General features: G+C 39.9%; 1 protein-coding gene across 1 annotated transcript in view; it reads left to right on the top strand.

Annotated features, from left to right (window-relative positions):
* The window catches only part of CEP192 (centrosomal protein 192), a 79,575-nt gene that overhangs the window by 9,763 nt on the left and 50,464 nt on the right, over positions 1-19,348 (top strand). Inside the window, exons 9-20 of the mRNA XM_071554266.1 lie at positions 1,876-2,059; positions 4,980-5,245; positions 5,343-5,531; positions 5,889-6,122; positions 6,950-7,072; positions 8,576-8,730; positions 10,185-10,231; positions 11,666-11,798; positions 14,139-14,293; positions 15,375-15,515; positions 15,764-16,091; positions 16,422-16,562. Coding sequence (XP_071410367.1) covers positions 1,876-2,059; positions 4,980-5,245; positions 5,343-5,531; positions 5,889-6,122; positions 6,950-7,072; positions 8,576-8,730; positions 10,185-10,231; positions 11,666-11,798; positions 14,139-14,293; positions 15,375-15,515; positions 15,764-16,091; positions 16,422-16,562 — 2,096 coding nt within the window. The remainder of the gene's footprint in view (positions 1-1,875; positions 2,060-4,979; positions 5,246-5,342; positions 5,532-5,888; positions 6,123-6,949; positions 7,073-8,575; positions 8,731-10,184; positions 10,232-11,665; positions 11,799-14,138; positions 14,294-15,374; positions 15,516-15,763; positions 16,092-16,421; positions 16,563-19,348) is intronic.

Consider the following 19,348-nt stretch of genomic DNA (forward strand, 5'->3'; position numbering starts at 1 on the left):
ACATGCTGTGTTTGTGTCTATACATTTTAACACTTGAAACAGCTAACACATAGGCAGATCTGAAAAAAATCTGTAAAAGCACGATAACCAAACTGTGTTTGTACCCAAAATAAGTTTCAGAACAGGTGATGAGGTTGCTGCAAAATAAATCAGTAAGGCTATATTGTTATGTTGATGTAATTGTGTGTCTAGATTGATGATACAATTTCCATTCTCCATTTGTATTATGTCCTTTTTAACAGAAAGCAGAGCTGATACCAAGCTAACTGGAGTAACTTTGGTGTTTTGCTGCTTGTTGCATGCACACAGGAATGGAAAACGAACTCCTTTTTCCCCTCCCCAACGCCGTTTGACCTCTCCCAAGACACCAGCAGCCTGCTAACTACTAAATGCTGTTCAAAAGCCTTTTTAGAACACGTTGTGTACATTTTTTTGTACTAGCCTGCACAGTTTGATACTATTGGAACTCCTGATAGAAAAACATTTGGAGAGGCTTCTTGTTTGGAAAAAAATCCATAAACAACCCACCCAACCCCCCAAAACTTCCATCAGAACATATTTTTTTAAAACTTGTCAAATGGAAAGACTAGTTCATGACTAAAAATGAGAGTATTTGTCCTTGATTGGGATGGGAGGAGGGAAATGATAATTTACAATAACGTCCATTATAATTGTTTTGAGAACCAATTTGTTTGGCATTTCATAGCATTCAGCATTTGATTAAGATTCCTGAACATTACAAGGTTGTAACTGCTTTGTAATATATGAAGCTGTCAGTTTTAAAGGAATAAGAAAACTGTTTTGACAATTGTACAGATGGTAGCTGTTGGTAGTTTGGGTATTGCTTCTTTTATATACCTTAGTATGACTTCAGAAAAATGTTCTGTAAGTACTGTCATACTTTCTTCATCCTAAGAGAAGTACTTTTTCTGATATGTATTTCTACATTCCAATGGTAATAATTCCATGGAGTACCTAAAATTCTCTAAACAGTAACCTTGAAAAATGCAAACACTTTAACCATATAAAGATTGAAACCAGAATGCAGCTTGTTGTGAATTGTCCCATAATTCCATTAATTAGTTAATAGCTGTTCCTTTTTGTAAGTCCACAAAATTGTAAACAAGACAGAAAACATCTGTAGGTATCTAATATAGTTATGCTAAAATGCACAAGTGTTACGGGTAAGTTCTAATAAAAGCAGCAGCAAAATGACATGAAGTGGCATAATTCCAAATCTTGCGCTCACCGGGAATCTTAAATTTACTCTGAGGATTTCGCAGTGATCTGTAAATACATACAAAGGCTGTATTTCACTGAAAATAGTTACTCTCTGTAAATGTATATTAGTAATGTAAAAACAATGGTGTTTTTACGTCTATTCTAGAAACGCTGTGAAGTTAATGTGAATTAGATGCATACGCAGAAAATGTACTTTGATAATATTTAATGTATATTTTGTGTCACAAACGAAGCATTACTGAAAGCTGTTAACAAATCACAAATTCTGGGAGAATGAAATAGCTGTACTAGACCATCCTTTTGATTTCAAAAGCAATCCGCTCTCTTGTAAAAATGTACACTAGGGCTTATGACTGGTATTGTTTTCTATGAATTTCAGTGGAAAAGACTGTATTATTTTGTTTTAAAGAAAAGTTTCCAGATTTGTCTTGTTTTGAATTACAAGCCTTGATTTCTGCTATTATGTTCTATTGGTTTTGGCATGGATATACTAAAGCCTTTTTTTTTCCAGCATGTCTTTTCTCCCCTTTGGTTCTCCTTGTATTTACTACCTTTCTCTTTTTTTCTTGTTTTGTTTTTTGTTTTGTTTTGGTTTTTTGTTTTGGTGTTTTGTTCCTTTCTTAATTGTTTCAGGTATTTCTTTCCCCCTCTGGATTCCCCACGGGCTGGATCGAGATGGTCCAGTCATGCCCAGCTCCTTCCTCCTCCTCCTCTGATAGAGCAATCTTGCGATGCTGACACTGCCAACCTCCAGTATCCTCACCCTCGCAGACGATGTGTATCTCGGCCTCTTAATCTATTACCTGAGAACGAAGGGGTTTAACATGTTACTTTAAATAAACTCTGAAGGGCCTTATTCTGGTGTTTGTGAATGCTTCCATTTCTGGCTGCTTTTGTATTCCTTCTCTTGTACAGAAGATTTTAAAAAATTTGGGAACTTCATGCATGTTTTGCAGAACAAACTACATTTAGAACCTGTTACTAGTGTATCAAAGGAACATTTTAATTTGTTACCCTTTGAACTATGGCAACACATACAAACAGTATTAGTGCGGAGCTATTTTTGGAGTAGCTGACCTCAGTCCTTTTTTCTTTTTCTTCTTTTTCTTTTTGAAATCAGTTTAGTATGGTCTTTAATTTTTTCTTTTTTTATGCTGCACTGACATGTGAAACATTCTCAAAATTAAACTTGCCTTCGGGAAATTGTTGAGTAAAGGTTGATACTGGATCAGCTCACAAAAGAAACAAAACCATTCCTGTGTATACTGCAGCTAAATAATTTGGCACGTGTGGTTTTACTTTAGAATTTTCCATCTTGCTGTATAAATATTTAAATTTTATAATTGTGCGTGACTAATAAACTTGATTCTGAAAAGTCTGTGTTTGTACAGTTTTCCTTGTCATAGGCTTTTTTCAGTAGGTTTCTGATGAAGGGGTTTTTTATTGAGATATCCATTCTCCTTGCTCTGCTTTTGTGCTGTCATGTGCCATTCTGGATATGCAGCTGCATTACATGTCTCTGCCACAGGGTTGTCTCCAGCTTTCCTCTTGGATGTGCTGAAGGTCTGGGGAGCCTTGTGCAGCTGTTGGGTTTCACATTGTCTCCTAATTCCAGTGATTGTGTTAATCACTTAGGGCATTTTGAAGAAAGAGAGATGACTTAAAAGGTGTCTTTTTTGATGTGTCAGCACAGGAACATCGTTGCTGTGGGTCTAATACAAGGTAATGCAGAGGGCAACCCACATTCTTCCAAAGTGACAGCAAGTTCCTGTGAGTCTAACTTGTATTCTGAAAGCTTCATTTGCTCAGATCCACTACCTACCTTGGTTTCTTTATTTTTCTCTGAGGAGTCTAGTCTCAGTTTACAAAACCACCACAAGGTACACCGGTGTTAAGGGGTGCTTGCTGACCATGTGTGGAGGGAAGCTGCTGATTCTCCAGCCAGCAGGAACAACTGTGAAAGAAAAAAGAAAAAATGTTTTATGTTTTTTTTACCAGAAAAAGTTAACACTTAGAAAACCATGCGGTACTTTATATGGTAAACAATGGAAATATTACATGATTATGAATAAAGTTTATATGGGGGGAGGGAAGTAGGAGAAGGAATCAGTTAAAAAAAGTTATCAAAACTTACACTGGGATTCATTCCTAAACCAGAAAGTTTCTTAAACCAGAACAAGCTTTTTCTGGGGATGCAAGCAGCAGAGTATGCTTTCAAACATTTCAGCCACTTGCAGAATTTCTGTCTTAAATGAAAAGATCCTAAGAGATCTGAAAAGAATGAAATTTCTTGCAGCTTGTAGTGCATTTATTTACAGTTTATTCAGCATGGTCACATTTTTTTTCCTCTGTGATGAACATGTTATCAGATATCCTAATTCTGGCTACAATTCTTACTAATGGAAACCTGCTGGAACAGTTTCAGTGCAAACAAGTCTTGTTAGAGTGAACTGGCAAAGTACTTTCACCTCAACATATGAACTCAGACTGCTCTTGTTGCTCGCTGCCTTTCCCCCTGCCTTTCCCCGTCTGCTGTTTTGTATTGACCTCTCCAAACCAGGGCCCTTCAATCCCTATCCTTGACTGTCCACCTCCTTTTCCTCAAACTCCTGCTTCCTTCTTTATTCATCTGTCTTGCTCTCTTGACTCAAGACTGAACTGTACTTCTGTGCAGGGTCTGGGCCCTTGCACATGAACTGCAGAGTCTCTAAGAGGGGAGGCAATTATAGAAGGGCTTAGGAAGGGATGATTACACAAGGTACTCACAATATTTTAAATTTATCCAGTACTTTGTAAGGCTACTCTCCCTTCTGAAAGAAAATAAGCATTATCCGTTACACGCTTTCTGCTCTTGGAGCACATCTCAGCTTGAACTTCCAGGGCTAGAAGTCTTTGGGTCTTGTAGTAGCCATGAGATGGCTTTTTTAGTGTTTTGGGGTTTTTTTGGGGGTTTTTTTTGGTGATGATTTTGTTTCTGTTGTTTAGTTGTTTTGAACATATTTGGACACAGTATAAACTGATGATGTTGAATGTGTGGATTTTTACTCTCATACCAGGAACACAACTGTGGAAATGCACTGTAAACTCGTCCTTGGTAACACTGAATTGATGTAGAATCGTTGCAGCTGTCATACCTGCACACACGTAGTGTGTGTGGAATGCACAGTAACGGTGACATTCACACTTCAAGATGGAAATGCAATTTTCCACATACTGTACATAAACTAAAACACAGTAAGTTTATGTAAGTAACTTGTTTACACATAGGGTGGCAGAGCCAGGGAGGTTGTGGAGTCTCTGTCTCTGGGGACATTCAAACCCACCTGGCCCTGGCCCTGTGTAACCTGCTGCAGGTGACCCTGCCTTGGCAGGGGGTTGGACCAGACGATTCCGAGCTCCTTCCCAGCCTAACGATTCTGGGATTGTTGGCCAGCCTCATCCGAGTGACTCATTGGCAAACACGGGACAAAAAATAAAGCAGAATATAAACAACGTCTATCATATAAATAATAATAAGTCATTTAAATTAGTGCGCCTGAAGCTTTGTTTTCATTTTCAGGCCGCTGAGCCCTGACTGGGACAGCCGGTCCGGTCCTGCTCGGACATCACGACCGGGATGCTCAGCAGCTTTTTCCCTGGAAGACCCCGAGCCACTCGGCCGTACCGGGATCCCAACCTGGCCGGCCTGAAAGCAAATCCTGAAACAAACCAAACCGACGGCATTATCCCCTTCCCAGCCCCTCCTCGGTGGGCGTCAGCACATGACAACCTCCCCGACCCGCTCTCCCGGGAAACATCCCGCCCTTCCCGCTGCCCCACAACGGACGCCGGGAGGGGGCGGGGCGAGTCTGGGCGGGGCCTCGCGCCTCTCGCCCAATCAGCATCGCCGTCGTCCCGCCCAAAACTTCCTCCCTGAGGCCGTGGCCCATCGCGGGCCAATCGCGCGCTCCGCTCGTGGCGCTCCCATTGGCTGGGCGGGCGCGGGCGCAGGAAATTTTGGGAGGTGCGCACGCGCCGCTGGCGCTGGGCTGGGCGGGGCTGTTCCTGGCGCTGTTCCCGGCGCCGGTCCCGCGGCGCGCAGGGTGAGCGGGAGGCGGAGCTGTGCCGGGCCCGCCCGGGCTGCTGGGGGCGCTGCGGCGGCGCGGGAGTTTTGGCGGTCCGTCCGTCCGTCGGCGTTCTCGCTCTACTGGAAGGGCGACGGCGGCGTTGAGACCCCCGGGAGGGCAGAGCCCCCCAGCCTCTCCCTGCCCGCTGTGCAAGGGGTCGCAGGCTCCCCGCTCTCGCTGTCGGTGAGCGGCCCAGCCCTCCCGCCGCTGCGGGGCCGAGCGACCCCCGGGGTGACACACGGCGCTTGTGGCGCCTCAGGTGCCCGCTGCCGGCGCCAGGGAGGGTCGGAGGGGGGCTCTGCCGCCTCGGGCCGGGCGGCTTTACAGCCTAAATATAGGCTGGCACGGCTCGCAGCGCCGTTCCCTGTGGCTCGCAGGAGCTGCTCGGCTGTAAAACAAAGTCTTGGCGGGAGAGGATAGGGAAGGATTCTTAAGCACGCCTGTGGGAGAAGCGGGGAGATTACCCAAGAATATTGGCTGTGATATGTGAGTACAGTGTGCTGGCTCCTGTAACCTTGTCCCTGTTCGATCCCGCTGCAGGCGCTGCCGGAGCGCGGCCGATGGTGCGGCCAGGCCGGGTGCTGTGCTGAGCAGCCTGTGCAGGGCCATGGACAACTTCAGGAATATCGCCGACGAGACGCTCCCGAGCTTCTTGGGCTATTCCCTGAACAGCAGCGCGAGTGTGGTCTTTGAGAATGTCACTGTCGCCTCAAACCCGGGGTTGCCTGTGGCGGCCTCCACTGTTGCCAGAAGCCAAGTGGGCTGTGACAACAGGTGAGACTGCCAGGAAATGTCGCTCCGTTGTATTAAAAACCATTTGAAACGTTCAACTTCGTAAAGGAAAAGTTCTTTTCACAGCTTACATGGTAGATGGTGAAACTATTTACTAATCAGTAGCACAGTTATCGGCAAACAGGTTTGTCTGTATTACTGTAAGCAGTCTGCATCAAATTAATGACTAATAAAATACTTGGCAGTTATTGAAATTACCCTTTAAAAGAGTAATTTCATTTTTAGACTGATAACAATCAAGTTTCCTTTAACTCTTCAGCTTAGTGTAATCAAATTGGAAGTCATGTGGAGGATAATATCTTTTTTACATGTGTGTTCTCTTGACCCTGTTAACTGCTTATTGAACTTATCTGAATCTGGCTTATTTTAGAAAGGATGGTGTAAGAACTAGAGTTATGGATAAGAAAATTTAACACAATTTATAATGTTTTGCTCAGAAAGGAGTAGAGCTAAGAATATCAGTTAGAAGCCTTTGCTCACTTAACTGCTATCCTGTGACTTAACAAGAAGTAAAATCAGATTTCAGTACCCTGTCTTTCCCCAAGTGTGCCTTCCAAGAGAACACCCCAAGCCATTCAAGTTATCATGTGGTATTTCTCTAAAGAACTACAGAAGGCTGGTGAGGATCATTCTGGGTATATACGTGTACCTGTAAATACAGATTAGCTAGGAAATGCTAAAATATTAAAATAACTTACAGGAGATAAGTGGCGACCACTATGATTTTTTTTTTACTTGATGCTTTGGAAAACAGGAGCAGTGCATATTAGAATGGTTCTGATGTGTATTTTTCTTCCCCACATTTACAGACTTTCTGATAATTGTGCATCCTATTTAGAAGGGAAACATTCATCCCCATCAGGATCTTCTCACAGTAGTCAGTCAGGTCCTGAGCCAGTGCGGAGATTGGCCCTCTGCTTTCGTGATGACACGTAAGTAGATAGTTTAATTCTGTTCTAAAATACGATACCACTGTGTACTATGTAGATTTATATGTACTGCAACTAATTATGAACTACTTCAGAATTGAATTGCCCACCTCAGCAGCAGCTTTTGTTACTGGCCTCTTGATGGCTCTAACTGGAGAGCTCAGCTGTGCATTAGCATGTTAACTTAGAGTGTTTGGCAGTCTGGGCAGCTTTTCTTCCTAAAACAGCTCCTCCATGTTTTCTGGAGAGGGATAGTGACAGGCATTGTGGAAGCATCCTGTGCAGTGCTATCACTTAACCTGAGCAGCATTCTGCTGTTTGACTAATTGGGCTTCTTCATGTGCATGACAGTAATGAGTCTTTAGAAGTGATGGTTTGTAAAATATGAGGTTTTGTTTTGTTGTCACACTAATAAAAATTTTCCTAAGCATGAATAATTAATTGACCTATTTGAATCCAGCCTGTACAAAATGTAGTATTTAGCTGATCTTTCTGGTTCATGTCATGTGTGTGAGTAATGTTTTGCACTGATTTAAATCTGTTATGAGTAAGTATTGTGCACTTTGCATACAGAAAGGAACATCAATTTCTATTAAATTTCCCTACCCAATAGTCTCAGTGATTGCTGTTTCTTAAGAAATAACTAGTGATAATGATATAATTGAGAGAGCATTACTAAGTGATGGAAGCTTTGGAAGCTGTTACATGGTTTATTCTAACCAAGGTCAAATTTGTTCCTGTTGTGATAAAAACCACAGTGTGTGTCTTTCTCACTGACAAAATTGCATTCCAAGCTGTATGTCTCTATGAAAACCAAGAATATCAGATTTGAGAGGGACTCAGTATCTTGATTGTACTCAAGTTAAAACAAAACCCCCACAGAACAGAAACAGTTGTGTTTTAGACCTTCAAATGTTAGTTTAATTTATTTATCTAAAATATTGAAGCAAAACTATGGTTCACTTCATTCAGTGTTGAAATGTTAACATCTGACATCATTAGCTTCAGATGTCAGCCTGCATGGATGTGCTGTTAAACCAGAAGTAAATAATAACTTCCCTGCAGAATTACAGAAGCTGTTACTTAACTACATGCAATTTCAGTAACTCATGTTCTTTATAATTTAGTCCCTAATTTATTGTTACAAAAGGCTTGCTGTTGCTGTGGGCTTGGGAAAATCTTGTCTAGGGTTTTACTTGCTCTCAAATGGATCATGGAACTCGCTCAGAGTAGACCTTTTTTACAGAAATGAAGGAGAGGAACAAACAGGTATAGAGGCATATATTGCATGGAATTTCACTGTTTGTTTCACAGTTTAGACTGTGAAACTGAAGTGCTTATAATCTTGATATTTATTCCTTTTTTGTAAAATGGTAGGTCTTTAGAGTTTCTGCTCTTGTAAACAACTGTCTGAGATGAGGCAGTTGGAGAACTTACCTTTATACAGAGTGTTTGTGTTGGTCTATGTAGCTCACTGATTTGTAATTGAAATATTTATCTTTTTAGGGAAGTTGCTACACAAGTTGAAGAGCCTCAGACAATTTGTGTTAGTTTGAAAGAATCCCACTCAGTATATGAAGAGCAAGATCAGAATGTCACTAAGCATTCAAATCACAGTCAAGGTGCCTTACATGAAGTTTTGCCACTTGAGCAATTGGAAGGTATTAAATTTTGAGAAAAATTGTATACTTATTTTCACTCTAATTAGCTTTTTATGCTACAGATGTCTTCTATTGACTCTTTCACTGTTTTATGGCAGGTATAAGTGAGTTCTGAAAAGTAATCTCTTGGATTTGAGCAAACTGAAAACCAAGAAAGCTTGTGGTTGGCATTGTGTCCTTGGATTTTTCCCCAAAAAGTGCAAAGCTAGACAGGAAGTTAGTGAAAATTATGTTTGCTGTAGAGTAGTGTAACCAGAATACTAGTAGTAATCTGCTTTGAATTTTAGCAACTTTGTGGAAAAAGTGTATGTAACTTGTTCTCTACCCCTTCTCTTTCATTAGGTGTAAAGCTACAAGATTATATTTTAAGTAAGATCTCTTTTCTTGCACTATTCCAACCTGTAATAGGTGTCTTTAACTGCAGCTGTAGAAGCTGGAAACACGTTCTTCTAGTGAAATGATACATGAAAAAGTAGTTTCACATACTTGCTGTGAAAACTATTCTTTTTAAAAGTATTAATAGAATAGTGGAAGCAAAAGAATGTTCTGAAACTTAATTTAAAAGCATGGCTATTGACATTAAAATTATTCTTTAAAATTCAATAAATACAGTTGGTAAAAACATATTTTTAGTCATTACCTTTTCTAAACTTTATCTGAGTATTTGTGAAGGGTTTTTGTGAGATATTAATAGTTCTGACGGAGAACATGTTCAATTATAACGTCCTATGGTCTTTAAATGGACCCTTATAAAACACACTTCTAAGAGGGAAGTGTTGACTTCGGTCACTAACTGCTGTACTCTTGAAGTGGCTGTAACTAAAGCAACAAAATCATGATGCTGTGGAAAACTAGGACTGCCCACTGTTTGGACTTGATAGTGTTTGGTCAGATTTAGTTACTTAGTTTTAACTTGTTTATTCAAGATTTAGTATCCTAGTCTGGAAACTGCCTTTTATTCACATTTATTACTCAAGAACTAGGAACCTTTTTTTTGCTAAAATCTGTATGTGCATGTCTAAAGTGTTCTGTCTTGTTTGTTTTATGGGTACATAAAACACAAAGACAAGTGGAAGCTGCTTAAAGTGATCCAAAAAAAAGAATTGGCCCAGTAGGTGAAATGCAGCAGTGGGACAGAATGCTTGTTCTTACTTCTGCTATTGCAGCCTGGAGCTCCTTACTTCTTTACACTGCCTTGTAGGAAACCTTAAGGCAGTAATTGTCTTTCATGCTATTTAGAGTTCTAGCCCTGATGAAGCCCTGTTCTTTTAATTATTCACAGACACTTTGGGTTGTTGTTTTAAGAATATTTAAGATTTGGTGGTGTTTATTTTTTATGGTGTAGGCCAAGACCTTCCAGAGGCTCAGTCTGCTGTCTTAGAGAATAGTTAGCACTTACTATGTTCTCATGTTGTACTGCTAAATACTGATTACACTGCATTCTTCTGTTTTAGATTTGCCAACTGGGATGTGTTTTCTTCCAGACCTTAAGAATAACAAGGTAAAAGCTTTTCCAAATACAGTGAAGTTAAAGGTTTTCTAATACTAATTTTGTGAGAGGAGGAAGAAGGAAATTGAACTGTGTTTAGTGTCTTGTATTATTTATATCCCTTATGTTTATAAAGGTGCTGGCCTGCTGATTGTGTCGTGCCTCACTTTGCCTCCATTTTGCAGATCACTTAATTAGTACCACGGGAACATGACTCCATCTCATCATTCCCAGTTGTAAAAGTTGTTGTTTTCTCCTAGCCTTTGCTGTCCTGAAGTTCTTTGTCCATGTGAGAACTTTGCATTTCATCCCATTGTAGTCTGCCTTAGGGAAGAGCCCTTTGGGGAACTTTTTGGAATGCATTTGGAAATGGAAGTAGACATTGTCAACCTGAGTTGACTTGCCCATGTATTTATTTGTTACTTTGAGGAGTATTAGTTCAGGTGACTTCTTCATTGTCCTCAGCATTAAGAACTGCACCATTTGTAAGAATACCATCTTCCTGCTGCTTTTGTGTTTTTGTGTGTCTTTATCCTAGAGCTCAGATAGCTGCAGGTACTGACAGGTGCTGCTTCAGCTGTTTTTTCTGTGTTAGGGAAGCTGACAGCTGTGGACACAGAGATACAAGGCAGATGGGAATGGGAGATGTCCTGGTCCTTGTAGAAAATGTGTCAGGCTGCAGCCAAATGCTGTCCAGTGTGTACTCCTTAATGTATCAGCTGATACTTACTAAATTAATTTAATTTTCTTTCATTTGATTTTTGTAGGGAACACAGTGGTCAGTGAGTTACAGTCAAATCCTCTTAGTTCCTTTCAAATTCTTTACTTTCTGACCTTTGACTTCTTGCTGTCTGTCAGAGATGATATGTTCATCATAAAGAATGTGAGACTAAATCCAAAACAGACATTACATTGTGCTGTTTCTAGAAATCATTCAGTTATAAAAAAGAGAATATTTACAGTTAACTAGATTGAGCTGTTGCTCTGTAAGTAGTTTAGTGTGTTCATTTGGAAAAATTTCCAACAAAGGGTGGATCTGCGTGTACTGTTTCTGAAGAAGCACTGTTTTAGCAGCATAGGAAACTATGGAGAGTTGTCTTTGTTCTTTTAAGTTGGGATTGCAGCTCAATGAACAAGGAGAGCAATTTTTTTCAAGTGTAAACTCTTTAATACAATGGTCTTTATTTTTCAGGACTTTCAAGCTTGGGGTTATTCAGATGCATTTTCCCTCTTTCCCCTTTTCATCTCCATGTTTCTTGTAAGCATCCATTCTGGAAGCTAGCAGGCAGAGGCCATTAAAACTAGAGTGTTTGCTTGGACAAACAGTCAAAAAATTGTGTGTGGAGTTTTGGAATATTATTAATCTCATTAATTCTTTATTAGTAACTGAATTTATACAGTAGTTAGTAACTCCCAGAAACATTTCTCTCTGGATGCTTTTTACAGGTTGGTCCATCTGAACCTTCTGAAAAGTTGATAGAAGGTGAAATCTCAAGTGAGCATCTTAGCAATAGCCTTTCGAGTTTTTTGGAAAATGAGAAACTTACATCTCTTTCAAGCTCAGATGAAGATACCACTGGTAAGTGTGTTTATAAACCTTGGTAGTTGAGTCTGTAATTGTGACTCAATTTTATTGTATACTTGAGAAGAAAGATACTGTTTTATTAAAGTACTTAGTACTGGATTATGCTTGATCAAAAACGAGGATAGCAATATTAAAGAAAACTGTTCTTTGGAAAACTGACTATTTTAGAATTATAACAGGAGTGGGTGACTGTGGAATGTCAGAGAAGATCAAAATTGTAATTTTAATCTAAAACATTAAACAACAGTCCTCAGTTACTGTGAATCAGAAATATAGGTAGAAATGTGGGCTTTAGTTTAATGAAGTGATAACCCCAGCTGCCTTTTCAGTTTGGATTAGTAGAGATAAAATTCTGTGGTGAAGAGCATGCATGTACAGTTAGAGAGAACTTTTGCTTGAGTTTCAGTTCATCTCTCTTATATGCTGCACATGCAGGGTGACACACAAGTTGGAAGTCTAGTTTACCTGCAGGGATAAAAGGAGAGCTTGAGTTCTGTATCACTAAATGAGAGTTTTGAAATTTCTGTGCCCTTCCTGTGGCTGCTGCTGAAGGACAAACATGCCGTTCTTCATTCATGCAGTTAACTTTGCATATAGCAAATGTGAAGGAAGGGGCGGTCCCGTGGTGTAAAGGAGAGCACTCTGGACTCTGAATCCCAAGGACCTGAGTTCCAGTCTCAGTGGGGACTGTCCCCTGGCAGTTCAATGCCTCCCTGCCATCCCATCCTGTCACATCTCGGATGCTCAGCAGGGTCAGCCCCGGTCAGTACCGGGTGCTGTGACAGTCCCGAGGACTTCACTGTCACTGTCCAAGCTCGCTCGGCCTTGGCAGATGGACCTGAGGAGTTAAACGGTGGGGCCAGTTCTGTGCACGCTGTGCCTCACCTAAAAAATCCGCTGTGCAGGCTGGAAGGGCACGTGGGGAGAGCCCTTCCCAAATCTGCGTTCACAAAGTTTGGCCTTACATACATACAATGTGAAGGATGACAGGGCAGGTCCTCAGATGGACCAAGAATGAGGAAGGCAGAGTGGTACATGGATTTACTACCATCCTGAGATCAAGCAGCCCTGCATTCAAGTGGGCTACTGGATTTCTCCCATGGCATCTACAGATGTTATGACTGTCTTGTGAAGTTTTTTTGTTGTTCCTTGTTGCATAACTTCACTTTTGTGTTAAGCATATAAAAATGAAGTTAATAGTTTGTTGAGTAAAAATACTGGGTTTTCTTTATTACCCAAGAGGATGAAATTACTTTTAACTGCCCCCCTAAAGAGTTGGTAGCTGTTAACTAGAAATACTTGCCTATTCAGGGTGCCAGTACTGGTGAAGCCAGCTGATGATATTTTTATTTTTCCTGGTCAGTGTGCAATGTACTAATTTTCATCACATAATTTGGTATTCAGTTTACATTTGACAACTAAGCGTTTCTAGAAATAAGGAGAAAGTCTCAGGTATCTGAGGTAAAACACATTAATCTACTTTCTCTTTATTTGGAAGACAGCAGATGATTATTCCAGTTTTACAAAGAAGAAATCAAGATGTTGTGATGAGATGAAAATACATATAGTGGTGGGATTCATTTAAGTTTGAATTGTAGGTTTTGTCTACCATTCAGGGAACTAACTAATCCTCCTGTAATTTTTGAAGAGTCCTATACATGTTTGTTCTGAGCCAAGGTATTGGTCCCCTTTCAAAAATTGAGGGAACTTATCCTGCTGCAGTTCCTTCACCTTCTCCAGTATTGTATGTCTGGATCTTCTAAAAAACAAATGGAAGCACGGAAACCTCTTCTCCCCCCAGCCCTCACAAACTGACAATCTAACCCAAAATGAAGAAAAAATTAGTCTTGGTAAACTTCTTACTTGACAAGCAGGAATAATACACTTTTTAGTAATATCACTTAATATTTTTTGCCATTGAAATATATGTGTGTGTGTGTATATATATTTTATATATGTGCTTCAGTCACTTCCTGTCAAGTTTGAAAAATGTTACGTGTATTTTCCTTTTGATGTATAAGTGTATATATATATGATTTACCAGTTGGGATGTGGTGATGTATAGGTCCTATGAAGAAAGATGGGTTACCTGATAGCCTGGAAGGTAAAATGGTGGCTTGTAGTCATCTTGTTTTGCTGTGTATCACTAGTTATGGAGTAAGACAATTACATGTTTCTGTGCCACAGTTATTTCAAGGAAAAAACAGGATAATTCTGATCTGATTGTGTGTTGAGACTCAATGTACTAAAAATTATGGAGTTGTTTTGATAGTGTGTCAGGTGATATAAAAGGTCATTTAAAAGTGAAAAGGATATTTTCTTCTCTTTCAATAGATGATGATATTGATGATGAGGAATTCTTTGATAACCAACTAGAAGCCTATTTTGAGCAGCTGATAAAACCAGAAATGATAAGAGGAGACACCAACCTGGAGAACCTCTCAGAATGCTGGAGAGCACTGAAGCTTTCTGAAAACGGCTTATTTCAAGTAAGTTTAAAGTTCAAAGCTCAGTCTGCCCAATGGCCCTTAAGAATATTAAACAAACTTGCAGGAGTTAAATTTGTTGCTGTTCTTAAAAAGAGTTAATTTTAACTGGGGTTTTTTTGTTTTTTTTCTATAACTATTGAGGCACTTTATAAATACTCTCTTAGATCACTTCTTTTTTTTAATCTTGAATAGCAATGTCCAAGGTGTTAAGTCTATAGCATCACAGACTTGTGTTTCCAGGAGAGTAAGTCTCTTAAATAATTGGTAAGTGTGTGAAAGGTAAATGTAGAGTAGCAATTGGTTGGCTTATGGTTTGCCTTTCAGCAACAGTTAGCTCTTTGCAAACAGGTTGCCAGGGATTAAGTGCCTTTCCGTTTTCTTGGCTTTGCAACAATGCATGGGATCCTGGCAGTGTCATGCTTGACCAGAGTGGAAAAGTGTGATTGAATTTCAACAGTTAAATAATTTGTAGCATCCAAAATTTCAGAAATTTCCTGACCGATATCAGAGTTTCTGGGCTGTGGGAAGTGATATGTGTTAACCCTGGACAAATAGTCTGCATAGGCTGCCAGTGTCTAATCTACAGCTGTACATGAAGAAAGGGATAAGGGTTTGAAGAGTGAGAAAAACAGAATTCTGTTCTCTGATCTCAGGTCTTCTCTCTTTGTGTAAGATGTTTCTGCTTCACTGCATTGTAGATAGGCACCGAGTTGGATTTGGAGTCCTTATCCAACAGTGGGTCAACTGGAAGGGAAAGAGGAGTAGTACAGTGCCCATGTTAAAGGGTATGACAGGATGTAGTAGGAGAAAGAAGGGATCCTCCCATCTTCTTGCCATGTATGCCTTTGGAGGCAAACACATGGATTGGCACAGCCAGGAGCTATTGTCCTTGGTGGTGGTGCTGGCAGCTGGAGATGTCTGTGGCAGTGGCACATGAATGAACAAAGTGTGATAATCTCTTTACTGCTAGGGAATTTTTTAATATTGTAAAAAACCCTGTAGTGTTATTTTTTTTCCTTTGGTATATCTGTTCTTGTGTAACTTTATTATTTAGTTGTTTGGGGTTTTTTTTAATTTAAAGGAGAACTTTCAGGGTTCTGCCAGTTGCGAGAGTGTGACAGGAGTAGACTCTGGAAGTGCTAGTGATGAAGATTCACAAAATGAAGGGATAACTGGATGTCCTGTGCAAAGAGAGATGCTGTCCACAGCAGTACAGCAACTGGTATGAAATTGCCATTTAAATTCCTGTTAATAGAATAAGACTGTAGTAGAAGATGGCAGTGTGTTTGAAAACTTGCTAGAGGTTGAACTAACAACCCTATCTTTCTTTACAAAAAATCAATAAGACCACTTTGTTTTTAGATATTTTTTTCAAACATGGTTACCTTGGAATGTTTTCTCTAGAACTGTCAGTACAAATAGCTAACAACTGCACTGCTGACACTTTTCAAATGATTATTGTTTTTGAAGAATTCCATGACTACTGGGAGTGTGCTGGATTCCCAAACTGCTGCAGAGTTGCAGTTAGACTCACTGTATCTCCAGTGCATGGACAGCCACAAAGCTGATGTCTCAGATGTCCCTCCAAAGCAAGAAATACAGTCCTCTGACTGTCAGGCTGATGCAGAAGTACTGGAGACAGCAAGAGGATTTTTGGGGCATGACACCACTCCTGAAATTCTTCATGCAAATGCATCTCAGGCAGAGGCACCTGTATGTGAAGTTGGTCTTCCTGATACTTACCTGTCACCAACTGGAGACAGCTGTGACAATATAAGTTTAGCTACAACAGACAAAGGTAGGATGCTTTAGGTACAACTCAGTTCTGCAATTGTGACCACACTCTGATGCATGGAAAAGGAAATAAAATTGTTAGCTAGGCGTTTTAATTCAGTTGTGGAAGTTAGTAATAAAAAGCAATGTAGCATGAATCAATTCTGCTTTTTGCATTAAGAAACACTGTTGTATGTTGCACTTAATTGCTATTTGGCTTGAGCTCTGGTTTTTTTTAACTCACTACTGGTTTCTGGCAAGTAAACTTAACCTAATTAATGTAAATATGAACTAAAGTGAGGAGATTTTGTTATATTCCTTTTTATTTTAATTGACAATTTGTTATATCTTTCAGGTGATTTACCACACAGCATTGTCTATCAAAATGAAGAGGGCAAATGGGTGACTGATCTTGCATATTATACTTCATTTGATGAAGAACAAAATTTAAATCTGTCTGAAGATGATAAAATAAATGAGGAGTTCATTACTGGCTGTATGTAAACTTTTTCCTTTTTAGATGGGCCTTGTTGTCTGTAATACTGTTAAGTAAACTTCTTGGGTTTTTTTCCACTTCAACAAGTCAGTATATTGTGTTGCAAAGCCTTCAGGCTTTAGATAGTACATATTGTTTGAAAGTTGATGCTGATAGTAGCCTATAATGATATTATCATTATTTATAGTTGATAGCTTCTTTCTGTATTTCTTACTCTTCATAGGAAGGATGTTTTGAAAGAAAACAGAAAGCATTCTAACATGTGCCACTGGTACCTATTGTGTGAGCTAAAGTAACTCCTGTAGCTGTCGTTTCCACAGGTTCTTTTTTTAGACTTACTGTCATCCTTTCTTTCAAGAAGAGGAGTAATTTTGTATGCATGATAGTTGCAAGACAGGAAATAATTGTGAACATGGAATTGCTGTAAGACCAACTAGAATGTGAATAGTGTCAAAACGTGAGAGATCTGAAAGTATCAAATTGGCTACCTGCTGATTTTTTTTTGTGAACTCCCTTATGATTGTCTTGATGCTGAAAAATGGTACTGGTACTGAAAAATGCTGGAACTTATTGAGGGACTGAATGAAGTTCTCATCTTCAATTGAATTCCATGCTTTTTGAACCTCTGTTTACTTAAAACCTTGTTTTATTATCCTTAAGTTATTTTGAACTGATCTTCATGAGAGTCTGTAACTTTGTCATACAGGCTTGGATAATATGTGCATAATGCTGGAGGCAAATCAGTTCCTTAACACAAAATGTCATCTGTTTTACTAGACAGATTAAGCAATGTGTGCAGCAGCATTTCTCTTGGTTTCTTACAGTTTCTAAAGCTCATGTTTGTATGGGCTATTGTATTCTCAAGATTTCTGTGGTCCACTCAAGGCTCTTCTTTGAAGGAGAATGCTGCATATGTTGTTGTCTAAAACTTTTGTTTATTCTGAATGAGTGGTCAAACAGCGTTAACTGATTTAAATAATCAACACTGTAGTGTTTTTCTGCTGGTTTGAGCAGATATGGTCCCATTTGGGAGAAACTTGGCCATCTACTATGTCAATAAAATAGAACTCTTCCATTTTTTTTCAAATGCCATTATATTTCTGACACTTCTGCTTCTTAGACTTGCACTGTGGAGTGAATTAAAGTATTAGGCTGTTATAAATTTTTCAAAGGCTGTTTAGGTTTCTCCCACCTGATGGGTTTTTAAAGCAATTCTGCTTTTGAGCCTACTGGCCCACCTCTTGCATGACAGAGAATAACACAGTTAAAAATTCAAGATGGTTAGCATTCTTCTGGCTGCTAGTTAGCTTGTCTGTCTGCGATGCTCAAGTGTGGAATTTGACAGCTGAAGAGATTTTATCTGTAGAAAGAGAAAGAAAATGTTACATCTGATGCTTCTGAGTCTCATTTATGACATGTCTATCAGCAAACTGTTCATACAGTGTGTTCTGGTATGGAGCAGTGCAGGATTGATCACTTGAGCGTTGGGTGCTTCACAAGGTCTGCAGAGAGCTGTAATGCTTGTACAGATGATTAAGTAAAAACTGATACTGACTTGGAGTTCAACTGGATATAACAGCTGGCCATTTATAGTGCCAGGTTGCCTGCAGGAAATGCAGTTGGATTGCTCAACAAAGATGGATTCCAACTTTGTTTCTTTCCTCAGAGTGTGTAATGCAACATCCCTGAAGTAATTTTATGGAAAACACCTGTATTCACTTTAGAAGTTTGTGTCCATTCTTGACTTGTGCCTCCATTTGCCCTGTGTTCTCTGACTAGGGATGCTCTGGGTACAAAGCTGCATATTTTAGAAGTTTTGATGAACTTAATGATACGTTAACATTGAAACAAGGTGGTAGAGCAGTACCTCTTGACCATAGAATCATAGAATCAGTTGGATTGGAAGAGACTTCTGATATCATCAAGTCCAACCCTTAATCCAACCCCACTTTGATTACTAGATCATGGCACTCAGTGCCACGTCCCGTCTCACCTTAAAAACCTCCAGGGTCGGAGGATCCACCACCTCGCTGGGCAGGACATTCCAATGCCTGACCACTCTCTCGGTAAAGAATTTCTTCCTGATATCCAACCTAAATCTCCCCTGGCAGAGCTTAATCGCGTGCCCTCTTGTTCTACTGCTGGTTGCCTGAGAGAAAAGACCAATCCCCACCTGGCTACAACATACTTTCAGGTAGTTGTAGAGAGTGATGAGGTCTCTCCTGAGCCTCCTCTTCTCCAGGCTAAACAACCCCAGCTCCCTCAGCCTCTCCCCATAGGGCTTATGCTCCAGTCCCTTCACCAGCCTTGTTGCTCTTCTCTGGACTCGCTCCAGCCCCTCAGTATTTTCCTGAACTGAGGGACCCAGAACTGAACACAATACTCAAGGTGTGGCCTCACCAGTGCTGAGTGCAGGGGAAGGATCAGTTTTCCGTATCATTTTGATGGAGAGACTTCAAGTGTTCCTTGTTCTGTAGATGATAACTGTGCAATTAGTACTATAATTTGAATTCAACACTAACATTGATTCATTTGGCCTCTTAATTTGCATAGGTTTTTCATGAACTGAGTACAAACCAGTCTGTTTCTTTTGTTCCAATTCACAGGTACCTCCTTCATGAAGTTAATTTTCAATCCCAAATCTAGTAAAAGTTTATTCTGAAGTAGTCATGTGATGCTTGATTCTAGCTAGTATGGGTAACATAACCTGTGGAAAGTTATAGTTTAGTTTGGGATTAAGGCTGTAAGAGACTCTTTATTCACCACTAAGTTAGTTAGCTAAATGC

Source organism: Pithys albifrons, chromosome 4 (genome assembly GCF_047495875.1).
Source record: "Pithys albifrons albifrons isolate INPA30051 chromosome 4, PitAlb_v1, whole genome shotgun sequence".
In the NCBI taxonomy this organism is placed as follows: Eukaryota; Metazoa; Chordata; class Aves; order Passeriformes; family Thamnophilidae; genus Pithys; species Pithys albifrons.